The 24,266-nt window shown below is 27.6% G+C and overlaps 3 protein-coding genes across 4 annotated transcripts in view; 2 read left to right on the top strand and 1 right to left on the bottom strand.

The window, feature by feature from the left end:
* Positions 1–11,673: 11,673 nt before the first annotated feature.
* On the top strand, positions 11,674–15,572 carry LOC101512213 (probable beta-D-xylosidase 7). Its single transcript, XM_012715930.3, has 5 exons — positions 11,674–12,146; positions 12,231–12,703; positions 12,812–12,909; positions 13,315–14,082; positions 14,594–15,572. Exons 1-5 carry the CDS (start codon positions 11,733–11,735, stop codon positions 15,181–15,183), a joined length of 2,343 nt encoding a protein of 780 aa, XP_012571384.1. The 5' UTR covers positions 11,674–11,732; the 3' UTR covers positions 15,184–15,572.
* A 1,476-nt stretch (positions 15,573–17,048) lies between these two features.
* LOC105852179 (uncharacterized) lies at positions 17,049–20,113 on the top strand. Of its 2 annotated transcripts, none has more exons than XM_012715932.3 (6): positions 17,049–17,230; positions 17,866–17,971; positions 18,135–18,311; positions 18,992–19,090; positions 19,207–19,449; positions 19,664–20,113. In XM_012715932.3, the coding sequence occupies exons 2-6, from the start codon at positions 17,885–17,887 to the stop codon at positions 19,976–19,978; spliced, it is 921 nt and encodes a 306-aa protein (XP_012571386.1). In that variant the 5' UTR covers positions 17,049–17,230; positions 17,866–17,884; the 3' UTR covers positions 19,979–20,113. The 2 variants fall into 2 exon arrangements, with proteins under 2 accessions (XP_012571386.1, XP_012571385.1); XM_012715931.3 differs by lacking the exon at positions 17,049–17,230 and adding an exon at positions 17,312–17,773.
* Positions 20,114–20,167: 54 nt separating this feature from the next.
* The window catches only part of LOC101512537 (2,3-bisphosphoglycerate-dependent phosphoglycerate mutase 1-like), a 4,182-nt gene continuing 83 nt past the window's right edge, over positions 20,168–24,266 (bottom strand). The window contains exons 1-9 of the mRNA XM_004500552.4: positions 24,112–24,266; positions 23,096–23,357; positions 22,691–22,914; positions 22,322–22,440; positions 22,062–22,218; positions 21,822–21,923; positions 21,618–21,737; positions 20,594–20,651; positions 20,168–20,515 (exon numbers count right to left, since the gene is read on the bottom strand). The exon at positions 24,112–24,266 is cut by the window's right edge and continues 83 nt beyond it. Coding sequence (XP_004500609.1) covers positions 20,610–20,651; positions 21,618–21,737; positions 21,822–21,923; positions 22,062–22,218; positions 22,322–22,440; positions 22,691–22,914; positions 23,096–23,354 — 1,023 coding nt within the window. The 5' untranslated portion in view covers positions 23,355–23,357; positions 24,112–24,266 and the 3' untranslated portion in view covers positions 20,168–20,515; positions 20,594–20,609. The remainder of the gene's footprint in view (positions 20,516–20,593; positions 20,652–21,617; positions 21,738–21,821; positions 21,924–22,061; positions 22,219–22,321; positions 22,441–22,690; positions 22,915–23,095; positions 23,358–24,111) is intronic.

The following is a 24,266-nucleotide window of genomic DNA, read 5'->3' as shown; positions in this document are numbered from 1 at the left end:
CGTTACTCCACTGCTTCTTTTTACTGTCGATTTACTTCGTCAATGCTTCATCTACAAATGAATGATAAATAACAATAATACTGGAAAAGGTTTTGTATTTGATTAAAATAGTAGTTAAACATAAATTATAAATAACAATCATAGTTAAAAATTAAGTATAAGCAAAGGTAAATTATAAATAAATATAATAGTTAAAAATTAAAATGAGATATTAAATTTTTAATTATTATTTTTATTTTATTTTATTTTAAAATGGTAATAATTTTTATAAAATTTATTATTTAGAATGTTCTTCTATACTCTTCTATGTCTTAATCAAATATTAATAAAACACACTTGACTGTCCTTTAACTTTTTACAGAGATTATTCAGTTTCTTATTTTTATTTTTATTTAAGTTTTAGTAATGAATTATGTTTTATATATTAAAATACCAACAATATTTTTATTTATATATCCTTCTTTTATTCGATCTAATGAATAAATATATTTAATTTAATAAATAAAAAACACATAAAAAAGTTCTAAAAAATTAAAAAGTAAAATATATTTAATAAAAAAAATAAATCAAAGTGAGGTTGGATAGACTTGTCAAAACAAATAAAATGTTCTTAATATTTTACAAATAAAGTAGTAATACAGTTGTAGTTTGTAACCAACCTTTTCATTTTTTTTTTTTCCGATCTAATAAATAAAAAATAATAATAATAAAATATCATTAATATAATATAAAAATAATAAAAAATTATTTTTTTATAACATTGACAATATTTTATTTTTATTATTTTGTATTTATTAGATAAAAAAATAGGAGGGATTGTTTTTACAAGCAAAATATTAAGGAGACTTTAATTGTTTTGGCACATTTACTCAATCGAGTTAACTTTGATCTATATTTTTTTTTAATTTAATGTATTCTTTTTTATTTATTAATATTATTTTAATTTTTTATAAATATTATCATCGTTTAGACACAATTGTCTATGAACTTAATTTCAGATAACACATCAGTTGTTTTTTTTTTCCAATTTAGTTTTTTATTTAATTTTTTTACAAAAATTCAAAAATATAAAGAATAAAAATATGAGTTTAGTTGAAGATTTGATTTATAAATTTGATGAAAAATTTGCATTATATTGAAGATGATAATTAATTTTATGAGTTTTATTTGAAAAATTTTATGAATGTTAGTAAAAAACTGATAACATTGTTAACATTTTAAAATATAAAACATCAAATTATTTACTTAAAATTAAAGAAAGCATCAAATCGAAGAAAAAAAAATAATTGAAGTATTATCTCAAATTAAGTAAACACATTGTATGAGTAATTATGCCTATTTTTTATTTATTTATTAAACTAACAGTATTTTATTTTTATTATTTTTTATTTATTAAATTAGAAGAAAAATAGGAGAGAGTTGTTAACAAAATAAAGTTGTATTGCTATTTTATCTACAAAATATGAAGGACTTGAAAATTCAACTCAATTTTATTAATATTATTTTATTTTTTAAAATATTTTTATTTTTATTTTTTGTTAAATTATAATTATTGTTTTGCTAAATTCAAAAAAAAAAAAATTTAAACGTAGTAGATGGTCGCATCTACGGGATCGACCTCCTATTGAAGAAAAAATTATTTCTTTCAAATGGTTGTATTAGGATGCGACCTCTTGAATATGCTGCGCATTTTGATATATATTCCATAATGGTTAATGGTTAATTTTTTTGAAAAATATGATAAATAAATAATCCATAATATTATTATTTTTTTACATAAATTCAGAAAATTTATTATTATTTTCAAACTAAACTCAAAAAATTTATTATTAATTTCAAGAAAATTCATATATTAATCAAATTCATAACTCAAATATTGAAATTAACTCATATTTTCACCTTCAACAACATCAAATCTATAAAATAAATAACTCACATTTTAATATTTGATCTTCAAAACAATATTTTATTTCTCTATCTATCTTTTTTCATATAAAATCTCTAACCAAAATCTTAAAATGTGTGTTCTTTATTTAAAATTGTTGTTGGAGATAAAAATATAAGTTTATTTGAAAATTTGAGTTATGAATATGATGAAAATATTGATTTTATTGAAGATAACTACTAATTTTCTAAGTTTGTTTGAAGAATGTGATGAATTTTATGTAAAAAATAGTAACATTGTTAACATTTTAATCTATAAATGATCAAATTGTTACTTAAAATTAAATAAAATATCAAATTAAGAAGAAAAAAAAATTAAAAGAACATATTATTTTATCTAAAAGCAAATTATATTTTGTCTAAAATATTTAATTCAAAAAAAAATGTACGGAAGTTACTTAAGATTAGTATTGTCAACAAAAATTCTATTTAATTTTAGTCTAATATGAGTTTAACTCATTTAAGATTTTAAAAAAAATATTATGCGATTGATACATCGTTAAACTTTAAAAATAAACAATTTTCGAATTGATTATTTATATTTTGATAAAAGTACACTTATAATCTTTTATATTTAATTTAATTTCTGTTTAAATTTAATCTTTATTTTCTTTTTCTTTACCATCTTCTTTCTCATCTCTTTTCTTCAGTTTTTTATAAAAAAATAAAATTAAGATTATTATATCATCCAAAAACACATTGATATTCATATCCTTTATCATTATCTTCCTCTTTGTCGTCATTATCTCCATCAAATTCAAAAACATTAAACCTCTTATTAAATTTAAAAATAAAATAAAAATTATTGAAAAGAAAAATCTCTTAATTTATATTCTCAAAACCATATATTTCTTCTTTCTTAAAAGAAATACTGAAATTAAACTACCCTTCTGTCTCCACCATTCCCTTTTTTTTTTCTCCTAAAACTTACTCATCATCCTCCAAATTGTTTTATTTTTTATTTTATTTTGGGTTTGAAAAAGTTTGCATGTTCTTCCTTCTTCTAACAGCACAATTCAATTTTTCATCAAATTCTTCATTATCAACATAAAAAAAAAACGTAAAATATCTCAATTCTAAAACAAAATAAATATGAAGTTCAAACCTAAAAAACTTTTGAATTTGAAAATAAATTTCAACTTGGAACCATAGAGTTACGGTGCGAGATGATGGTGGGAGAAAAAATAACAATTCAAACAAATGTAACTTATACACTATTTGAGACAAATAAAAAACATGAAAGAGTAATTTGAAAACTGTTGGTTTTGTTTTTTCGAATTGAAATCATTTGATTTTAGAATTTTATTTTTAATTAAAATTAATTTAAAAAATATTTTTGTTTTTATTAATTTAAAAAATATATATAACATTTTTTAACAGACAATAATATAAAAGTAAACGTTGCAAATAATATATGATTTAAAAAATCAAATCAAATAAAAACTTAAACGACCTTAAATTTTTCTCCAAAATAACAATTATACTTTTTTTTACATAGACACTTCACGAATTTAAACATAATAACCCTTTAATCATTTATATTTTTTTCTCGATTTGATCATTTATTTAATTTTAAGTAAACAATTTTTTCATTTTTTTAACCAAAATTCATTAAAAAAAAAAAAAAAAAAACTCATAAAATTAATTATCATCTTCAATATAATACAAATTTTATCAAATTTATTACTCAAATTTTTAAATAAACTCATATTTTCATTATTTATATTTTCGAGATTTTGTAATGAAATTAAATAGAAAACCAACTAAAAAAAAGATATAAAAGACTGAAGTGTTATTTTGAAATTAAATTAAAGAACCGCAGAAGTAATTGTATATGTTATCATATTTTTTTTATTAAATATTAGAATAATCATGTATTTCAACAGCAATAATGATAATTACAAAATTGTAATAATATATATAATCAATTATGGTAAGAAATACATATATTTTTAGTCTCAATATAAGGTCATATTCTCAAGTTGAGTTTATTCTTTAAAAAAATTGAGTTTATAAAAATATTGTTATCAATATTTAATCTTTGATTTAATGATTTTAGCGGTAATATATACAAAAAAGTTCACTTAAATCGTCAAACTAAGGACTAAATTTTGATTAAAAAAACTATCAGGACTAAACTTAATAGAAAAATAATTTATAAAGATTAAAAATGTATTTAATTTTTGTTTTAATTATGGTAATTAAATTTGATTTTACTATAATTATTTTCTTCATATCGTTAATTTTTATTAGAAGGATGGTAGTGTCACAATCTTAAAGGAGGATGTCATTTTCACAGGAGTATTGAAGTTATTTGTGTACACCAAGGTATATGGCTTGATCATCACTCTTGTTCAAGAGCTGAGAATTTGATTCTTCAAAAATAGAAATTCACTTTGAAGAAAAAGCTAAATGATATAATTGTTAACTTACATTCATATAATTTTAGAATAATTAATATGTAGACGAAGATATTAAATATATTTATATATGTATGGAATTAGGAGAAACATATAATAGGATTGAGGATATAAGATATTTTTAATCAATTGATTGTGATTAATTTGTTAGAGGAAAATAATTATTTTTCTATTTTAAAAGAGAAATAAATTTCACCGTAATTATTAATATAATTGTAAGGTGTCAAATTTAAATTTAAATAAAATATTTAAATTAAAAATATTGATATTTGTCTGTTAAAATAAAACTTAACAACATAATAGATTTATTAATAATAACAATATCTTCTCTATATTACTTATTTGGTATCTCAATCTATACCACTATGTTATTCACTCGAACAAAATTTGAGTAAATTCAATTTTGTTTAAAATTATTAATACTTAATTACTAACTTTTGTCATTTTTTAAATGTTAAACTCATTTTAACAACAGTTGAACTTTCAACAATAGATATAAATCTTTAATTTATTTATTTTTGATAAATTTAATTATATGTTACTTTTTTAGTTGTGTAAGGGAAAATAAAAGAAACATATGGAATGTTTATGTTACATGAGTAAATTTTACAAAAATATGGGACATTGTTTTTAGAAACTAAAAATATATGATATCAAATTTGAAATTCTAATTTTTATGCTGTAAACGCTTAAATATGATTTTGATATGAAATATTATGAAGAATAATTTAAATAATGTATTTTTATTTAAAACAAATCAATTAAATTATAGTAATTTAAAATTCCATTATGAAATAAGTAAAATCTAGCTAAAGTATTTAAGTCAGAATTCAAAATTAAATTTTATCAAACTATTTGTGTGTAGCTAAAAACTTTGTTGTTTTTATGATGACTTCATTAGTTATTGGATGCAATATATATAGAGGGAGTATCGAGCATACGTGAACTACAAATTTAGCATTTCCAAAAATGAAGTAATGAGAAGTTGGATTTTCGTTGGAGAAAGATCGAAATGAGGTCCCCACTGAGCCAATGGTTTTCTTTAGGAAGAGAAGTACAGTCCACCAGTTGGGAATTGCGGATCCACGTGTCCGGCTGAGAGCATATTACACACAAAGCCTGGCACTATGTGGTTCCACCACGTGTCCTTTTTTCTCAAGAAGTGGGTCCCTTGTACTACAGTAGTAACACCGTTTATTAAGCGTCTATTTAACCATGATTAATTTGCCTGAGATACAGACAGGACACCGGTTACTTTTCATGGCATGGGTTGAGTTGTTTTAACTCCTCGAAATCAAAGGCTGTAACGTAACTTGAAAGAGTGTTAGAAACATTCTTTTTCCAACTCTTCTAACATTCACTCCTTTCCTCCGTTAGATGCAATTTATATGGGTTCAACTATATAAATATATAGATTTATATTGAATCTATTTTTAATTTTTGTTCCACATTAATTTTATTCGGCAAAAGACTAAATATTTAATAATAGTTAATTAAATTAGTTTTTAAATTTTATAAATTAATAAATACATTCTAAACTTATAAAATATCAATTAAAATAGTTCATTTGTAAATATTTATCATTATATATTTTGATGTAACGCAATAATTAAATATGCGATTTTCTACGTTTTCACATCAATGTATCTTTCCATAGACAATTTACTAATGAAATTTTATCTCGACAAAAATAAATTTGTAAGTAATTATAATTTTGCATGAGCTAATTATGGACAAAATAATCTATAAAAAATTTAAGTTTCATAGTAAAAGTGGTCCACGTTGTAATGACAATAATATGAGGTAAATATAGATAAATCAAATATTCAACTAACATATCACATCATTGTCTTTAGCGATAAAAATTAAAACACAGACTATTTTGATTACTATTTTGCACTCTCATATATGTATTTGCGGATTTACAAAATTCAGAAATTAATTTAACTGATGCTTATAATTTTAAATATCAATTTGTCTATTAACTCAAATGTTTAAGTTAGAGTTGGAAAGAGTATTTTATTTACTTTGTTACTAAAAATAATATTTTCATTCAAATTATAATATATCAATCAAGAACAACACAAATACAAATTCACCAAAAAATAAAAAGATGAATTTGTGGATAAAATCACAACATCCAGATTAATAACATAAAATGACAAAATACCTACAAATTTGATAAAACTAAAGTGATCGGAATACGTACGCATCTGAATTTGCAATATTGAGTACGTTGAAGTTATTGGTTAATTGTGTATGTACTATATCAAAGTTAATATGAATAAAATAACATCGTAACGAGACGAAATAACTAAACATTGCACTTAATCAGCGAGAAAACAAAAAATCACAAAGAGAAAATAAATTTATGTGAAAATTACTTATTTAGATTTTAAAAAAAAGTTTAAATATGTATTTGATCCCTGTAAATATATCATTTTTTTTATTTTATTCCATGTAAGTTTTTTTTTTTGGATTTAGTTTATGTAAAATCAACTTTAGTTCATAACGTCAAATCAACATTAAAAGAATGAATAATTTTCTAAAAACCATTAAATCTTTAATTTAATTTTTATTAATATTTTTTTATAAAATAACACTAATTATTAAATGATCAATAAATAAATTTATTAATTAATAATATAAACTATTTTATTTTTTAATATATCATAAAAGATGATGTGTTGGTGTGTATTTATAAGTCAACATGTCATGACAATTTAACAACTCTTTTTTTAGAGACCAAATTGGATTCTCTCTTATTTTATAGAGACTAAATAAGAAAAATTTACAAAAATTAAAATAAAAAATTAATATATTTACAAGAACTAAAGACATATTTAAGTCTACTTTTTTAAAATCGCAAAGTAGTTTCGAACTAAAAATTGAATATAAAATTACTCATTCTTCTCTCAAAAGAAGAGAGACCCAGAAAAAGAAGTTGTGGCGGCTAGGTTAGAAATTTTACATATTGAATTAATTTATAAATTTGCTGATTAAAATAAGATATATTAGAGTTTTTAGCTTATAATTTTTTTCATATTTTCTCTCTCTCTCTCTCTTTTTTTTTTTTTTTTTGACTCTTTGATAATGTCAACAAGTTGGGTTATAAATTATTCGAATAGTTTATAAATTTGTTTAGATGTATTGGTTAATTGAACTTTTCTTATGAGTTTATGGTTTTTCTTCAAACGTAATTTAAATTAATATTTGAACTTATAGTTTATATATATATTTTATTTCAATTTTTGCTTTAAGAAAATATTTATATTTCTTTTTAGTCTTTAAATTACAATTCAACTCACAAATATTAATATTTTGAAGTTGAACATTATATTTTAAATTTCAACTTAAAATCTTATAATTATATATTATTTTCTAACAATATTTATATCACCTCATCAATAGAAGAAGAAAAAAAACTTTATCTACACAGTTCTTTCAAGATTTACTCTGGGACATGAAACTTTAGAACAAATTTTCTCAAAGTACAAAACTTCTAAGAGAAGAGAAAAACTCCAATAGTTACTTAATAAGTTGGAAATTTCATGTTCTTGCTTGTTGAAATATACAGGCTTAAACTTTTTTATTCTCTCAAATTAAAAATTGTGTTTCTCAAATAATATTTTAACATATAACTCAACCCTAGCGTCGTGCTCCTAAAAAACTTATTGTATTAAATCCGATTTAAGAAGAAATTAAGATTTACATTTTTAGTTTAAATTAGTTTAAAATGAAGTTACAAAAGAAGCTTGATCTAACGATAGTATAAATTTGTATACCCATAATACACATCCATTAAAAATTATTTACATATACAAAAGAAAGTATTTTTTTCCTCATGTTTTAACATAAAAATATGTCAATTCTATTAATTGCATGCCTATTTTCATTTTCTCTTATTTTTCTATTTTTTGAATCATCATCGTTTCTCTTCTTATTTTGATTGTGCTTAAGTTTTCTGTACGAACATTTTTTTTATTAAGAACATTGTCTTATTTTAATTTTTCTTAATTATATTGTACGCACTGTACATGAGGTACAAAAAGATTACTTGTATAGTTGCTACTCTAACAACTTTTAAATTACCAACAGTTTATTTATTTATTATATTTTAATCACCAACACTTAATATCTAACAACTGCCAAATTGTATACAATAATAATAATAATAATTTATAATTATGCTGTCAGAAAACAAATTTATAATTAAATGAATAAGACAGGCATTAGATAAGATGATTAATTTAATTGAGCGTTGATATTTAATGGAACACATTGCACTTGCAGAGGCAGCTTCTTGATTAGTTATGGTTGTTTTGTTCAACTAGTAATTTTATAATTATCAGGACAGATAATTTTGAATAATAGGTTCAATTAAAGATGTCATGTCAAACGCAACTAATTTCTTAAACTATAGTTCTCCTTTTTGAAATATGCAAAAAAAATTAAAGTGCAGCTTCTGGTTCCTTCGGTTGGATTAATTTTCAATGTTTTTGATTCAGGATTAGAGTTCTATAAACTAGTATTATTAGATGAGAATTCGTGTCATTGTTTGGTTTGCATCTTGAATGAGATTGTTTGCTGTCAAGAAAGAGAAGAAAAACTTTTGTTATGGAGAAATTGAAACTTGACAACGACCTCCTTATCTGGGCAGATGTCGGCAAAAGATTTTCTTAAACATATCGATAACTATTTTTTATTTATAAATGACGACATTAAAAGGTAGACGGTGTATTTTCATCATAACAAAAATACAAATTTTATTTTATTTTCATCTTTAATTTATAAACTTTTAAAACAATGTGTGATTTTACTCTTTTTAGAACTAATAAATAGTCCATATAAAAACAAAATAGCAATTACTAACTTTAATTTTCATTTGCTTTTCCAAAAAAAATGAATTAACAAAATTTACTTAACTTTGCATAAAAGTTTATTTAAAGAGAAAAACATGTTTATGAAGTGTCAATTTAATGACATAAATTTTAATTTGATAAAATAGTTATTAGTGTCATGTATTAATAATAATTTACTTTTTTATAATTTAAAAAAAAGAAAGACAAAAGCAAGTTTAATTAGAGATAGTTTTTCTTTGATACAAAATTAGGGATAATTTTTGGATATGAACAAATACCGAAATATAGTAAAAAATTGAATTTCTATATATTCTTTTTAGTAAAAAATTTATACTATTAGTTTATCACAACTAATTATGTTGATGATTTTATAGTTAATTAAAATAAAAATCAAATATTTTTATTGATTTAATAGTTATGATTAACTAATAATATAACATATTTTTATATTGTTAGAGCATAATTAAATTCATATAAGTCTGCAGAGTTATGCATCGATAATATAAAATAATTTTATAATATCTTTCAATATTAGTTTATTATTTTATTATATGTACATAAATTGTAAATATTTTTTTAATTGTTTATTTAATTTTATTGGACATCATCGTGAAATTAGTTTATAGCGACAAAAAATATATTTTTTTTGAAAATATGACTGTTATTTTACAAGATTAAAATATAATTTCTTACATGTTAATTTTTTAGGTTTGAAGAAGAAAATTTTATTCTATATCCTTTATATTTTACCTTTACCTCTACAAATATAAGGAAATGAATTTTTTGCATTCGTATAAATCTTAAAATTTATAATTTTTTTTTTAAGTTTATCGAATTTTTTAAAAAGTTTTCCGGTATACAACATATATTTCGAAAAACTTTTTCGGTAAAGAAGTTACACTCTGAAAAAAAATTTCTAAATTTTCCGATAGAGAAGTTACATTCCGAAATTTCGTTTTCTTCAAATTATCCAAAAAAATAAGTTATTTTAAAAAAAAATTGATGTATACTAAAATACTTATTCACAAGTTCTACGACACACACTAAATTTTTAATGTTTTTTAGAAAATAATACCGAAAAATTTAAAAAATATTTTTTGATAAATCTTAATTTGAATCGATGAAGTAGTAAAAAAATTAAAAAGTATATTTGATATTTTTAAAATTTATGGGATATAAGTACAAATATGGGAGTACAAGTTAAATTTTTCTTTGAAGAATTAGACTAACTCAGGTAGTTTTTTTTCGGAATGCTCTCAAATTCAAATAGTTGATATGGGTTTGGATTGCATTTATCTTTGGGTTGAGTATAAAGCCCAAAGCATGCCCGTTCAGTGGACTAATGGCATGGGTTAGGCGCGTTTCAAGAACTCTTCGCTAAAGCACACTTGAAAATTTTCAATAAGAAAAAAAGCACACTTCAAAAACATTTTTATTATTCTTTCACATTCGCACTTCCTTTGTCCAAAAAACATGACTTTGGCATATACATCTACAAAGAAAAATATTAGGTGCATTTTTTTATGTCATTTTTGAATAATTCTTAAAATAAAAGACACCTTTTATAATCATAATAAATTTGAGAAAATTATGAATTTAAAAAAGTTATAATTAATTAAGTTAAGATCCATACAAAAAACACCTAAAAAAATAGACATAAATATTGTCGATGCTATTATTATGAGACAAATAAAATAATAATAATAATAATAATAATAATAATAATAATAGTAATAGTAATAGTAATAATTAAAAGATTATTATTTGTCAAAAAATATATTATAAAAAATAATAATAAAATATATTAATTGACGTATACCGTTAACATAAAATATTTTATATTGTTTATAAATCACGTATATTAATATGTATGATTTTAGAAGTAGTGGTAATTAAAATAAAACATTTTCAATGATTTGATAACCAAAAATAGAAATAATATTTACAATGACAAAATAGTGTATATAAATTAAATCTTAATAAAAATCACCTCATATAATATTTAAGAGTTAGTCTAATTAAATTTTAAAATATTAGGATACGTTTTCGGCTCTACTAGTTACACCTATTTTATTTTCAATTATATTTAAATAGTCTATGTAAATTAAATTCGCATAACTTAAATTAAAAACATAAGTAAATTCAGTTGATGTAATTTTTTATTTATTCATGTAATTGAAAATTAAAGGATGTAACTGACAAAATTGATATTTTTATTATTAGACACTTGAATTGGTTTATACTCCTTTTCCTTGCATGTAAATTTAATCCTAAAATAAAAATCTCTATTGCCACAAAAACAAAGTGTTGAGTTTAGCCACCAAGCCGCTCGGAAAAAAACGTCAATGAACTCTAAAATAGTGATAGTGATTCCACTAAAACTTTTACTTGTTGTGGGACACATCCATAATTATTAGCAAATAAAAAAAGAGAAAGAAATAATTGCCTATAGTAGTAGTGGTTTCACTTTCACAGTTCACAGTTCAGAGTTCAGAGTTCACACACTATGGGCCTCTCACTCTCAGCAACCTTTACCTTTGTCACTATCATCTTCCTTTTCCTCACTCTCATTGCACACTCAAGTTCTTCGCCACTACCTCCATTTGCTTGCGATTGGTCAAACCCATCCACCAGATCCTACCCATTTTGTAACCCAAAACTTCCCATCACACAACGAACCAAAGACCTTGTTTCCAGACTCACATTGAACGAGAAACTCGCTCAACTCGTTAACTCAGCCCCTCCCATTCCACGACTCGGTATCCCTGCTTATGAGTGGTGGAGTGAAGCACTTCATGGCGTTGGGAATGTCGGTCGTGGGATCTTCTTCAATGGCACCATTTCATCTGCAACTAGCTTCCCTCAAGTTATACTCACCGCAGCTACTTTTGACTCTCATCTCTGGTACCGGATCGCTCAGGTACACTGTTTACTCTTACAATTTTTCAGATGATTAACAAACTATATATGTTCTTAATTAATTGTTTATAATTTGTTGTGGAAGGCAATTGGGATTGAAGCTAGAGCAATATACAATGGAGGGCAAGCAATGGGGATGACATTTTGGGCACCAAACATAAACATATTTAGGGACCCCAGATGGGGGAGAGGACAAGAGACAGCTGGTGAAGACCCTATGGTTACTTCTAACTATGCTGTTTCCTATGTTAGAGGACTTCAAGGAGATTCCTTTAAGGGTGGTGGTACATTCAGAGGACACCTTCAAGCTTCTGCTTGTTGCAAGCATTTCACTGCCTATGATTTGGACAATTGGAAGGGTGTTAATCGCTTTCACTTTGATGCTCAGGTGAGTTTGCAAGATCTGGCGGACACATATCAGCCACCATTTCATAGTTGCGTAGAGAAAGGACGAGCTAGTGGGATTATGTGTGCTTATAACCGTGTCAATGGTGTTCCAACCTGTGCTGATTTCAATCTCTTAACCAATACCGCTAGAAAACAATGGGGTTTCCGCGGGTGATTCATTACTTTCACTTTTTAACTAATCTTGTTAAAGCAATGAATGCTTAGTTGTTAATTAATTAAATGGAATGTTTTGGGGGGGAGGGTGGAATAATGAATCAGGTATATTGCATCAGATTGTGGAGCTGTTGGGATCATACATGATCAGCAAGGGTATGCAAAATCACCTGAGGATGCTGTAGCCGATGTTCTCAAAGCTGGTATCTATATATTTTCAGACCTTATTATTATCTTTTTCTTTATGTAATTCTCGACTACTTACGACTGAAATCACATAGTATAATCCTTACCCACGAAGCATTTCTCACTTGTCGTTTGTCGGTTTATTACAAAGTCATATGGTTTGGCCCACACAACTTGGGCCCTCTTAAACAAGGTTTCTTCTCGACTATATTTATTGCAGAATGACAGTTACGCCCTTATACAGTAACATATTACCTTTTTTTTCGTCGACATGTCCAAAGGGAAATAATTGTGAATCATCATTGGAAGTGGACTCGATTTTAAAGTTCATATTAGACATATTACTAAGTTATACAAGTACAATAGCTAGTTAGTTATACTAATCAGTTGTTACTCATTTGCTATATATTAAAATTTTGCAGGGATGGATTTGGAATGCGGAAGTTATTTAACAGATCATGCAAAATCAGCAGTGTTGCAGAAAAAATTACCTATATCCCTAATAGACCGTGCCCTTCACAATCTCTTTTCAATTAGAATAAGATTAGGCCTATTTGAAGGAAATCCAACCAAACTTCCATTTGGCATGATTGGTCCCAACCATGTCTGTTCCAAAGATCACTTATATCTTTCTCTTGAAGCTGCAAGAAACGGCATTGTGCTTTTAAAAAACACTGCTTCACTTCTTCCACTTCCAAAAACAAGTATTTCTTTAGCAGTTATAGGTCCTAATGCAAATGCTTCCCCTTTAACATTATTAGGAAACTATGCTGGCCCTCCTTGTAAATACATTACTATACTTCAAGGTTTTCAGCACTATGTTAAGAACACTGTTTTTCATCCTGGTTGTGATGGTGGACCAAAGTGTGCTTCAGCTCAAATAGACCAAGCAGTGGAAGTTGCAAAGAAAGTTGATTATGTTGTTTTGGTTATGGGATTGGATCAAAGTGTAGAGCGGGAAGAACGTGATCGCGTTCATCTTGACTTGCCAGGCAAGCAACTTGAACTCATTAACAGTGTTGCTGAAGCTTCGAAGCGGCCGATTATTTTGGTGCTTCTTTGTGGAGGCCCTGTTGATATCAGTTCAGCTAAATATGATAACAAAATTGGAAGTATTGTATGGGCTGGTTATCCGGGTGAACTTGGCGGCATTGCACTTGCTCAGGTTATCTTTGGTGATCATAACCCAGGTAAATTTTGTTCTATAATTTGCACCCATGAACTATTGGACAAACATAAGGAGATCAGATAATATACAATTTGGTTCATGAAAATGAGAACTTTTGTCATAGCTTATTACTCTATCTGGATTGAAGTATAAGTAAAAACGTACATGGATTAGTCCAATTTTATTCACTTTTTTGCTTATTTAGAGACATATTTAGAGACTAATCTATACACAACCATCTTGAGGTACTAAAAACAAGTAATCATTTTAAAGACCAAATTATATGCCGTGTAAAACTTTTTTACAGTCATCCAATTTGATCTTGTCACATAGATGTTGTAGAGATATTCTAGGAAATAATATAACAAAGTGATGTCATGAAAAAATCTGATCGGATGACTGTGTAAAGGAGTTTTAGTATGTAGTCCTTAAATTCATTATATATTAAGTCTTTCGAAAACAAAATGCAAGATAGTTCATAGATTTACAATTTTATTAATCAAATAGGGTGCTATGTAATCAATGAAATACAGGAGGAAGACTACCAATAACTTGGTATCCAAAAGATTACATCAAAGTTCCAATGACAGACATGAGGATGCGAGCTGATCCCTCAACCGACTATCCCGGAAGAACTTACAGATTTTACAAAGGTCCTACGGTGTATGATTTCGGCCATGGACTAAGCTACACAAAATATTCCTATCAGTTTGTTTCTGTTACGCGTGACAAACTTCATTTCAATCAATCATCCACTCATTTGATGGTTGAAAATTCAGAAACAATAAGATACAAATTAGTTTCAGAATTGAGTGAAGAAACATGCCAAAGCATGTTGGTTTCAGTAACAATTGGAGTTAAAAATAATGGAAACATTGTGGGGAGACATCCTATATTGCTGTTTATGAGACCGCGAAAGCCGAGAATTGGAAGTCCTATCAAACAATTGGTTGGTTTTGAGAGTGTGTTGTTAGATGCAGGGGAAATGAGCCATGTTGGATTTGAGCTTAGTCCTTGTGAGCATCTTAGTAGAGCAAATGAAGGTGGTTTAAAGATCATAGAAGAAGGGTCTCATTTGTTGTTTGTGGGTGATGAAGAGTATCCTATAGATATCATTGTTTGATGCTTACATATTTTAAGAGTCAACCCACTAATTCTTAATATTAAGTGAGATCTAAAGTAAACTTTAATGTATGTGTCATTTTTGTCTGTTTATGTGACCTTTTTGTTTATAAAAAACTAAATAAATGTTTGTTTATAGATCTATAGTGAGGATTTTAGTAACTTCTTCAACAAGGTAGAGCTAATATAGTGAACCTGTTTATGAGACATGATTCATTTGGCGATTGTATGTACTGTAATGTGATTCCAGCTTTGTATTCGTAATATGATATTTAGATGAGGGAAGCACTTTTTTAATTCAGCATTGTATATGTAAAAGTTGATCATTTGTATTTTTGTAATTGTTGCGTAATTTATGAATAAATAAATATCATATTCTCTCTTCTAACCTTTATTTTTCCAACAATAATGCAATCAATGCTAAGGGCTTCAAACAATCAATTTTTGAATCCAATCTACAAAACCACTTGAGAGAAATAGATTTAATTGTTATTTGGGATATTTTTCCTTCCTAAATAAACTATTAGTATACTTTATTGTGTTGTCATTAAAAAACAATTTTAAATCAAATATATATGGAAAAGTTTCACACTACAAAATCTCTAACCTAATACACACCTACAAGGCTACAATTTAATACATCATCTTTATTAAGAACCTTTTTGGAAATTATAACAATATGACTCTATTATCTATTGAACTATTCTATTATCCATTAATTTTTGTACATTTTTCTGCAAAACTACCCGCTTTAATAAACTCATAAGGCTTTTAAATGTCAATCTCTCAACACAACCATAAAGATGAACTTATACCAACAAAAAAAAAATGAAATTGCCACTATATACACTAATTTTTACGTTGTTTTCACATTTTTACGTTGTTTTTCTAAAAACTAATCACTAAAAAGCCATTGAAGCGTACAATTTATACATAGTACAAATGTTTGTATAACTACTTAATTAATTAAAATTAATATTTTTTTAATTAAAAAACACGATCTGAGATAAGTAAACGCATTTAGAACGGCCGCGATCTTATACTGCACCACTCTAGTGTGATTTTGCCGTGAGTAATGGCGGATCTTGACAAATTTTATTGAGGGGTCAATACAAAATAGATTATCTATAAAATATTTTTAATTAATTTCGTATATTTCATTTTTGTGTAATGGTAATTCTAATTTTTAGATGTATTAAAAATATCTTATTTAAATTCAAATATTTACAATTTTATTATAAAAGTCTCTATTACCACTAAATTCTCTAACTCTGCCTCTGAACGTGAACCGTCGTAATTGACTACCTAACTTATATCATGTGCATATAATTGTAATTATACAAAGTAATAATACGATGAGTGACCCTAAAAATTATTTATGCGGCACCTTTTCCACCATTATAATAATGCCTTATATGGACCATATTAGTGAAAAGGGTAGGACAACATAATTGAGAAAATAAGAGATTTTGAGCTACATCTCTTATAAAAAACTGAGATATTAGATATATATCTAACATATTTAATTCATTCATAATTAACGTGAAACTAATTACTTACGATTAAACTCAACACATATTTAATTTAATATATGTATTTTTTGTTTATAAATTGATTCAATTATATTTCAGATATTTGTTAAAATATTTTAGCAAGTAATATAACAAAGTGACAATCGGATGACTGGATAAAACATTTCCACACAGTGAATGCATAATTACACACATGGCATAGCTTGATTGAAAGTAAAAAAGATTATAATAGAAACAAATGGAGTATGGTTTTGGTTTCTAGGTTTCCACATGTACAGAGCAGAGCATTACTAGGCCTCACATTGTGGTTGAATTATTAAGTGAGCATGGAAGTGACAGAGACAGAGACAGAGTGCATCATTATGTATAAAGATATAAACAATAGGCTTAATATAATAACCAGAATGAATCCACAGTACTTTCATTTCAACCAGTGAGGTGGGGGATAAGCTTAATTTGATTTTTTCCTTCTTTTTTGTTTTCTGTGGTCCAACTTTCAAGCTACCACTGTTTCTGGTTAGATTTCTATCTCACCACTTAATTACCATTTTCTTTCAAATTTTGCATTTTACAAATGGTAGCAAGATTGGTACATATTTAATGAAAGACTTTTATACGATTACTTCTGTCTACGTGTTTAATGACCTCTTCCTTTTACCTACTACTCTGACAACATATACTACAGTTATTAATGAAATTCATGATTTCCGTGTTTTGAATTTCATCACTTGTTTAAATTTTATATGAAATAATTATAATCTATGAAGAAGACAAAATAATGAATGTACAGAATAATTTGTGTATGGGGCAAGTTTTTGTTTACTTAAAGCATTATATAATGGAAGACCGTAAGTTCGTACTACTAGCTACTAACAAATGATATTAACTTTCTAACAAAATTGACCTAACTAATTATCTATGTTAAGGAAACAATAGTAATAACGGAAGTGGTTATAAAATGAATGCCATGTTTCAATGAATAAACCAAAGTAAAATATATCCCTTCAATTCCCTCAAAAGTTTAGCTTGTGCTGCATCATTGGAAGGCATATATTAAAGGTAAATATAATTATTTGGAATGAAGAGGAGTAACTAGTACTATATGATATAAATTGTTACTGATATTTGCAATGTTCATTGTTAATTTTTAGGGTGTCTCTTACAAACACTATGAGTGAGGAAATGAAGAAAATTGCCTCTGATGATGGCCATGAGAAAGTATTAGCACTATCATTGTCACCAGAACAGCGGGCTAAGGTATGTCCAATTATTTTAAATTATCAGTATTTTCACACAATCATATTTAATTGGACTCTTGGTGCATATATAATGAAAATACCAAATATCCTATCAACAAATAAAATTAAAATTCAAACAGCAATGTTTATTTGGTAGCTCATAATAGTTTGTTGCATTCCAGATAATTGAGGTGAGAAAATTGATAGGAACATTATCAGATAAGGCATCTGTATATTGTTCTGATGCATCCATCTCAAGGTATTTAAAGTCACAGAATTGGAATGTCAAGAAAGCATCTCAAATGTTGAAACTGAGCTTAAAATGGAGACACGAATACAAACCTGAAGAGATCAGCTGGGTGAGTTACTTCTTATTTGTCTTCACTTTTACTTTCTGTCTTTTTAAGAGAAAAGTTAGCATGTGTCTGCTTTGATACCCTTCTGTATATAACTAAAACTTAAGGTTGTTAAACTCAGAAGAACCCAGATTCCTCGCTGTTAGCAAAAACACTAATCACGCAATCAAGTGATCTTAATTGCTTGTATTCCGACCTCACCAAATTTACTTTAAAATACACCTTGAAATGTTGGATCGTCCAATCTTCGAACATTGGTCCATAAATGTGTGACCGCAAAAGAAACCAAAGTCCTTTGAGGGAATGACAAAATAAAGTTAAAGGAAGATGAGGCTTTATTTAAGTTAGTTTAAAAAACAGATGAATGGTCTATTTTAAGGATTTGAAGAATAAACAATTAACGTAAAATAGTTTCACACATACATCTGATACAAAACCGTTATTTTACCACATTACTTCATTCTTGTAACTGCATCTTAAACGCAGTGATATAACGTAGCAAAATAACGCTCATATTAGATGTCAGTGACAGTTTAACATGAACTAGCAGTAGTACTGATTATGTTGAGATATTGTGAGCAAGACAAATCAACTGAATGCTCTAGATTTATGTCAAATTCCACACATTTGATATTTTAATCTGATAAAGTTATTTAACATGTCTTTTTTTTTTCTTGGTTAAGGACGAGGTTTCTGATGAAGCAGAGACAGGAAAAATATATAGACCAAACTATTATGACAAGCATGGGAGACCTGTACTTATAATGAGAACGAATCGCCAGGTTTCTTCTGAAAATCACTTTTACTACTGTCATAGTATCATGTCTATTTCAAGGTTGTGTTTGGAATGAGTGAAAATGGAAGAATGATTTCATTTTCGGTTTTGATTTGGCTGCAGAGATCGAAGTCATTAAAAGAAGAGATTAAGCATTTTGTTTACTGCATGGAGAATGCAATTTTAAATCTTCCACCTAACCAGGAAGAGGTGGTTTGGCTAGTTGATTTCCATGGTTTCAATCTGTCAAATATATCATTCAAGATGACACGTGAAGTCTCTCATATATTACAAAAATATTATCCACAGCGCCTTGGATTGGCAATAATGTATGATGCACCCAAGATTTTCCAACCATTCTTCTCGGTAACCAAACAAAATACTCTTATCCATAATATCTTTTAGACTGTTTTTTTATACATGCTTTGTATAGGCCATACCTGCATTATGTTTTGATGAAATTTTAGCTACTATATATGTATACATACATGTCTGAACTTTAAATTTTGATGTTAGCTACTGATAAGTCTAATCATGAATGTAGTAATATTTTGTAATGTAAAAGAATGAATTGCTGCAGATGGTAAAGGTCCTGCTTGATCCTGAGACTTGTAATAAGGTAAAGTTTGTTTATTCCAATGATGGAAACACAAAGAAGATTATGGAGGATTTGTTTGATATGGATCAACTTGAACAAGCATTTGGTGGAAATGACGACACAGAATTTGATACAAATAAATATGCCAAGAGAATGAGAGATGACGACAACAAGATGTACTCCTTATGGACGCAGGCAAACTCTGTATCATTCGTCTCGCACAATATTCCTTCTACAGACGTATTCGGAGCAGATATGGTCAATCGCAGGGACAAAAAAGGCATAGCTATAGAATGAGAAATCACTTGCCAGATCTATTTGGAAAGTGTAATGCATCAAGAGCTATATTCTAGTTTGAAACTTAGATTTAAGAGACATGGTGTAAGCTTCATATTGGATTTCTGATGTTAAATAAATGAATTTTACCTTGTAGCTTGAAGCTTTTGACCTTTAAAAATAAAATAAAAAAGACAATACATACTTGCATCCAGCAGAACTTTCCCTCCATCATGGAGCAATGCTTGGTTATTATTAAAAATAGTTCAATAAGTATTACAGTATTTCCGCATTAGAAATCAGGTAAAATTCACATTAAAACTCATTTTTTTACAACTATAATGATGAACCTCAACTGAAAGTATTACAGTATTTCCACATTTGGAAATGCATCAACAAAGATAAATGTACCTAAAGATGGAAGCTGGTTTACATTCTAAAACAACCTAGCTTTAGGGTATGTGCTAATATTAAACGCACCTAATAATAACACTAAGAACACCCTCCCCCGGGCGATTCAACTGTGATGCTTCTGATTATGGTAAATGTATTTATTTCCTGAAATAATTGAAGAATCAAAATTTAGCATATCAAGAGTGAAACAGAAGGAGAAGAAAAGAAGCATCGAATGTTTACCTAAAGCAACATATTATTAGAACATCTCATCCAACTTCTGCCTGTAAAGAGCCAAACGCTGCAACCAAGTAAAGTTTTCAAAGTGCATCGTGAAATTAGTTCGAAATGAGATTTAAGAAAAGAATAATGAACATAATTCCAGCATCATAATAGAGCATCAATCTATAAAACAGATTATTAATGATTAATGTGATAAATGAAAGATATATCAGAGACACCACGAACTGCTGATTTCATCTACATATTACATACATTTATGTTTTGTTCTTCGCTAATTTAAGTGCAGTCAGAAGTTTGAGGAATGACTGCCACTTATTTTTAGGTATCAAAGTACACTATAACTCAACATTTTACTATCAGAATTTCATTACAGGTCAATATGTATTACTCATGCAACCTACCATTTGGAAAGCCAAAGAAAAGATTTTGATCAAGTAAATCAACTGGGCAAGGTGTCAAATACCATGTTAAACTCAGAATTTTTTCTTGGTAAAATATTATTTCCATTGGAGAATTCTCCTTTAAATAATGTTGTTACAAAATGATATGAGTCCTACTATAGCGGCTAATCTACAGCTGAACTAATTAATTATAAGAATAACTACATAATTACAAATATCATCAAATTTGCACATTTAATGATTATGAAACTGTAAATTCCATTGACACAAGATATTACAACTTTCTATTAGGATTATAGTTATATAAGGAATTTTAGTCATCGATCATGAAATTCAATTAATATAAATCTTATAGGCTGTTCCAAGTTCCAAGTTCCAACATAAGATCTAGACTCTCAGTCTTATACTAATATGAAGCATACTTAGTTTAACAATAATATCATACATCAATAACAAGCATAATAACATTGAGCATGCAGAGATGAAACAAATAATTTCACAAGCGAAACACTTTTGATGTTCTACTTTTGATTAAACAATATCTATTCTTAAATCAAAACTTCTACTATTCCTAAAAAACATCTCAATGGGACGAAATATAAAAGCTGATACAAAATTCATACCTTGGTATAGGCATAAACTCCAGCTTCGGTTGGTCCTATGGGACTCCCCCTCCTAATGAATCTTCCCTCTTTGAAAATGTAAAGCATTGGAATTCCGGTTGACAGTTCTAAACTAATGACCTGTCGAAACACAAGGAAGAAAATCATGTCTATGTAATTCATATGTGAACAAAGAGCAATAATAATACTGAATAGTCCAATCACCTCCTGGGAAGTTAATTTGTCGAGATACATGATAATGGATCTCAATGAATTCCCATGTGCGGCAATCATAACATTCTTTCCAGATAAAAGTTGGGGTTCAATCTGCATGATTGATATCAATGGATCAGTTCTATATCCAAGCCGTATGCTGATTACTTCAACGATACCAAAGTTTTGACCTTGGAACATACTATAATTTTATCAGTCATAATTTGTCAAAAAAACTAAATTTCCACCTACATGGTCTCTGAAATAGGCAACTGCTCTTTCAGCACACATTTCCAAACTTTCACCATTGGGAGGAGGTATGTCGTAGCTTCGGCGCCACTCATGGACTTGTTCTGTCCCGTATCTGTCTGCTGTTTCTTGCTTATTGAGACCTTGTAATTCCCCATACCTGAAAGGATAACAATTATGATATACCGTTAATATGCTTGTGTTATTCATGACATTGTAAAGCAAAAGTTTCAAACACTGAGAACAGGAATAAAGATTACTACATTCTTTCATTTAGTTGCCAAGCTGCTATGACTGGAATGGACTGTTTTTTTGTATCTTCACTAAAAACTTGACTCCATGCCTTTGCTTGTTCACTCTCGTTGTGCATAACGATAGGCACCTGCAGATAGGTTGGTGATTAAATTAAGAAAATGGCATTTCAAAACATTGCAGCAGATAATCTTTGAATGGTTTAGAAGGGAATTTAGTAAGCTACTATGTACATAATCTGCAATAACAATTATTAGTTATAACAAAACCTATCAATTTTTCGATCCCTAATTTTCTGGATTGTTGTGCCAGTATCGCTAGATTTAAATTCCTGTCATTTCAGTTCAGTACTAATGAAGATAGTTATCTATTCATGTTACCTTCCTACGGCGGTGCTGTGTCATGGCAAGCATAGCTGTCATTTGTGCACGGATCAAAGCAGATGTAAATATGAGATCAACAGGAATGCTGCTAATTCTTTTTCCAGCTTCAATTGCCTCATCTATACCCTTCTTGCTTAGGGGGACATCAACACAACCTGTGAACAAATTCTTTTCATTCCACAACGACTCACCATGTCGAATAAGGATCAAAGACGCTTCATCTGAATTTGAACAGATAGAACAGTAGTTAGATAACTTCCACTATCCAATCATGACAACTTCTACTTTTTGAATGTCTAACAACCTAAAACATACTGATCCAACTTCAAGAAGCAATCGTCAAAAACATATTTTGCACAAAAAGATAGCAATAAATATAATTGACAGGAAAGTTTATCATACTTGATTTCTTGGAAGTGTCGCTAGTATTGCTTCTTGAAGGGGATGACACTTGATCAACAACTGAAGTTTGAGAATGGGAAGCTGAAGATCGAATTACAATACAATTCTTCCGGCCGAAGTGACTACTTCTCCCCTTTGACAAACCATTACTACAAATAAAGCCTAAATTGCTTTTGAGCTTTTGGTGTTGATTCCAATTACTAAGATAAGAATGAGACTGCAAAGTTGCAATAGCATGGTGACATACTTCAGCTGCCATTATCTGAAAGATTGAAAACAAAAAACTGAGTAATACAATACAGCTTAAGGTTATGTTTGGTATTGTTGCTCTGTCAGAATCACGGTGAGCCGCCGTGATTTTACATAAACTCCAATCTGTAACTTATGCAAAATAACTGTAGTTCACCGTGATTCTAGCAACCCACCGTGATACCAAACATCCACTTTGGTAGGATGCAAAATTGATTCTAGAGACATAAAATTGATTTTGACTAGTTAGGATGTTCTCAAGTAGAATTGATTTTGCCTTGTAAAATTGATTTTTAGCCTAGAATTTATTGTTCAATGCACATTTATATTAATGTAATCAAACATAAGTCACTTTACGTTCAAGTCACTTTTAGTTTGAATCAACTCTATAAAATCAATTACTTTTAAAATCAATTTTAGTCCCGCAAAACGAAACACTAACATTGCCAATGCATAATAAAGTCCAAATGAGTTTCACGATGTACCTATAAAAATGTTCAACGCAAACCAAAAGGAGAGAATAAAAAAGCATCAAACAAATAATTTGAAACAAAGTGATGGCAGATCTATAGCGAAGAGAATAATGAAACAAGAGAAAGGCCACATAGAATTCATATAAACACATCGAAAAAAAATCTCCTTTGAATTAATTTATAGCAAAAAATGTAAACTCCAAAATAATAAATTAAGAAGAATAAGCTTACCCCAGATGCAAATAATGAAAGAAAATATGAAGAAATAGAGAATATGGAGGAAAATTTAAATACCTGAGTGTGGCGAGAAAAACGAGGTGGAGGGAATGGAAAAAGGAGTAAAGTGAGTTTATTACGAGAGAATGTAAGAAAGTATAGAAGACGGAGGTATTAGTTGTTCTGATTCCAAAGAGAGGGAGAAGAAAAATATGTGAATTTTACAGAGGGAA

This window comes from Cicer arietinum, chromosome 5 (genome assembly GCF_000331145.2).
Source record: "Cicer arietinum cultivar CDC Frontier isolate Library 1 chromosome 5, Cicar.CDCFrontier_v2.0, whole genome shotgun sequence".
NCBI lineage: Eukaryota > Viridiplantae > Streptophyta > Magnoliopsida > Fabales > Fabaceae > Cicer > Cicer arietinum.
The sequence above is the reverse complement of the archived record's forward strand: the minus strand, read 5'-3'. Positions and strand labels throughout refer to the sequence as shown.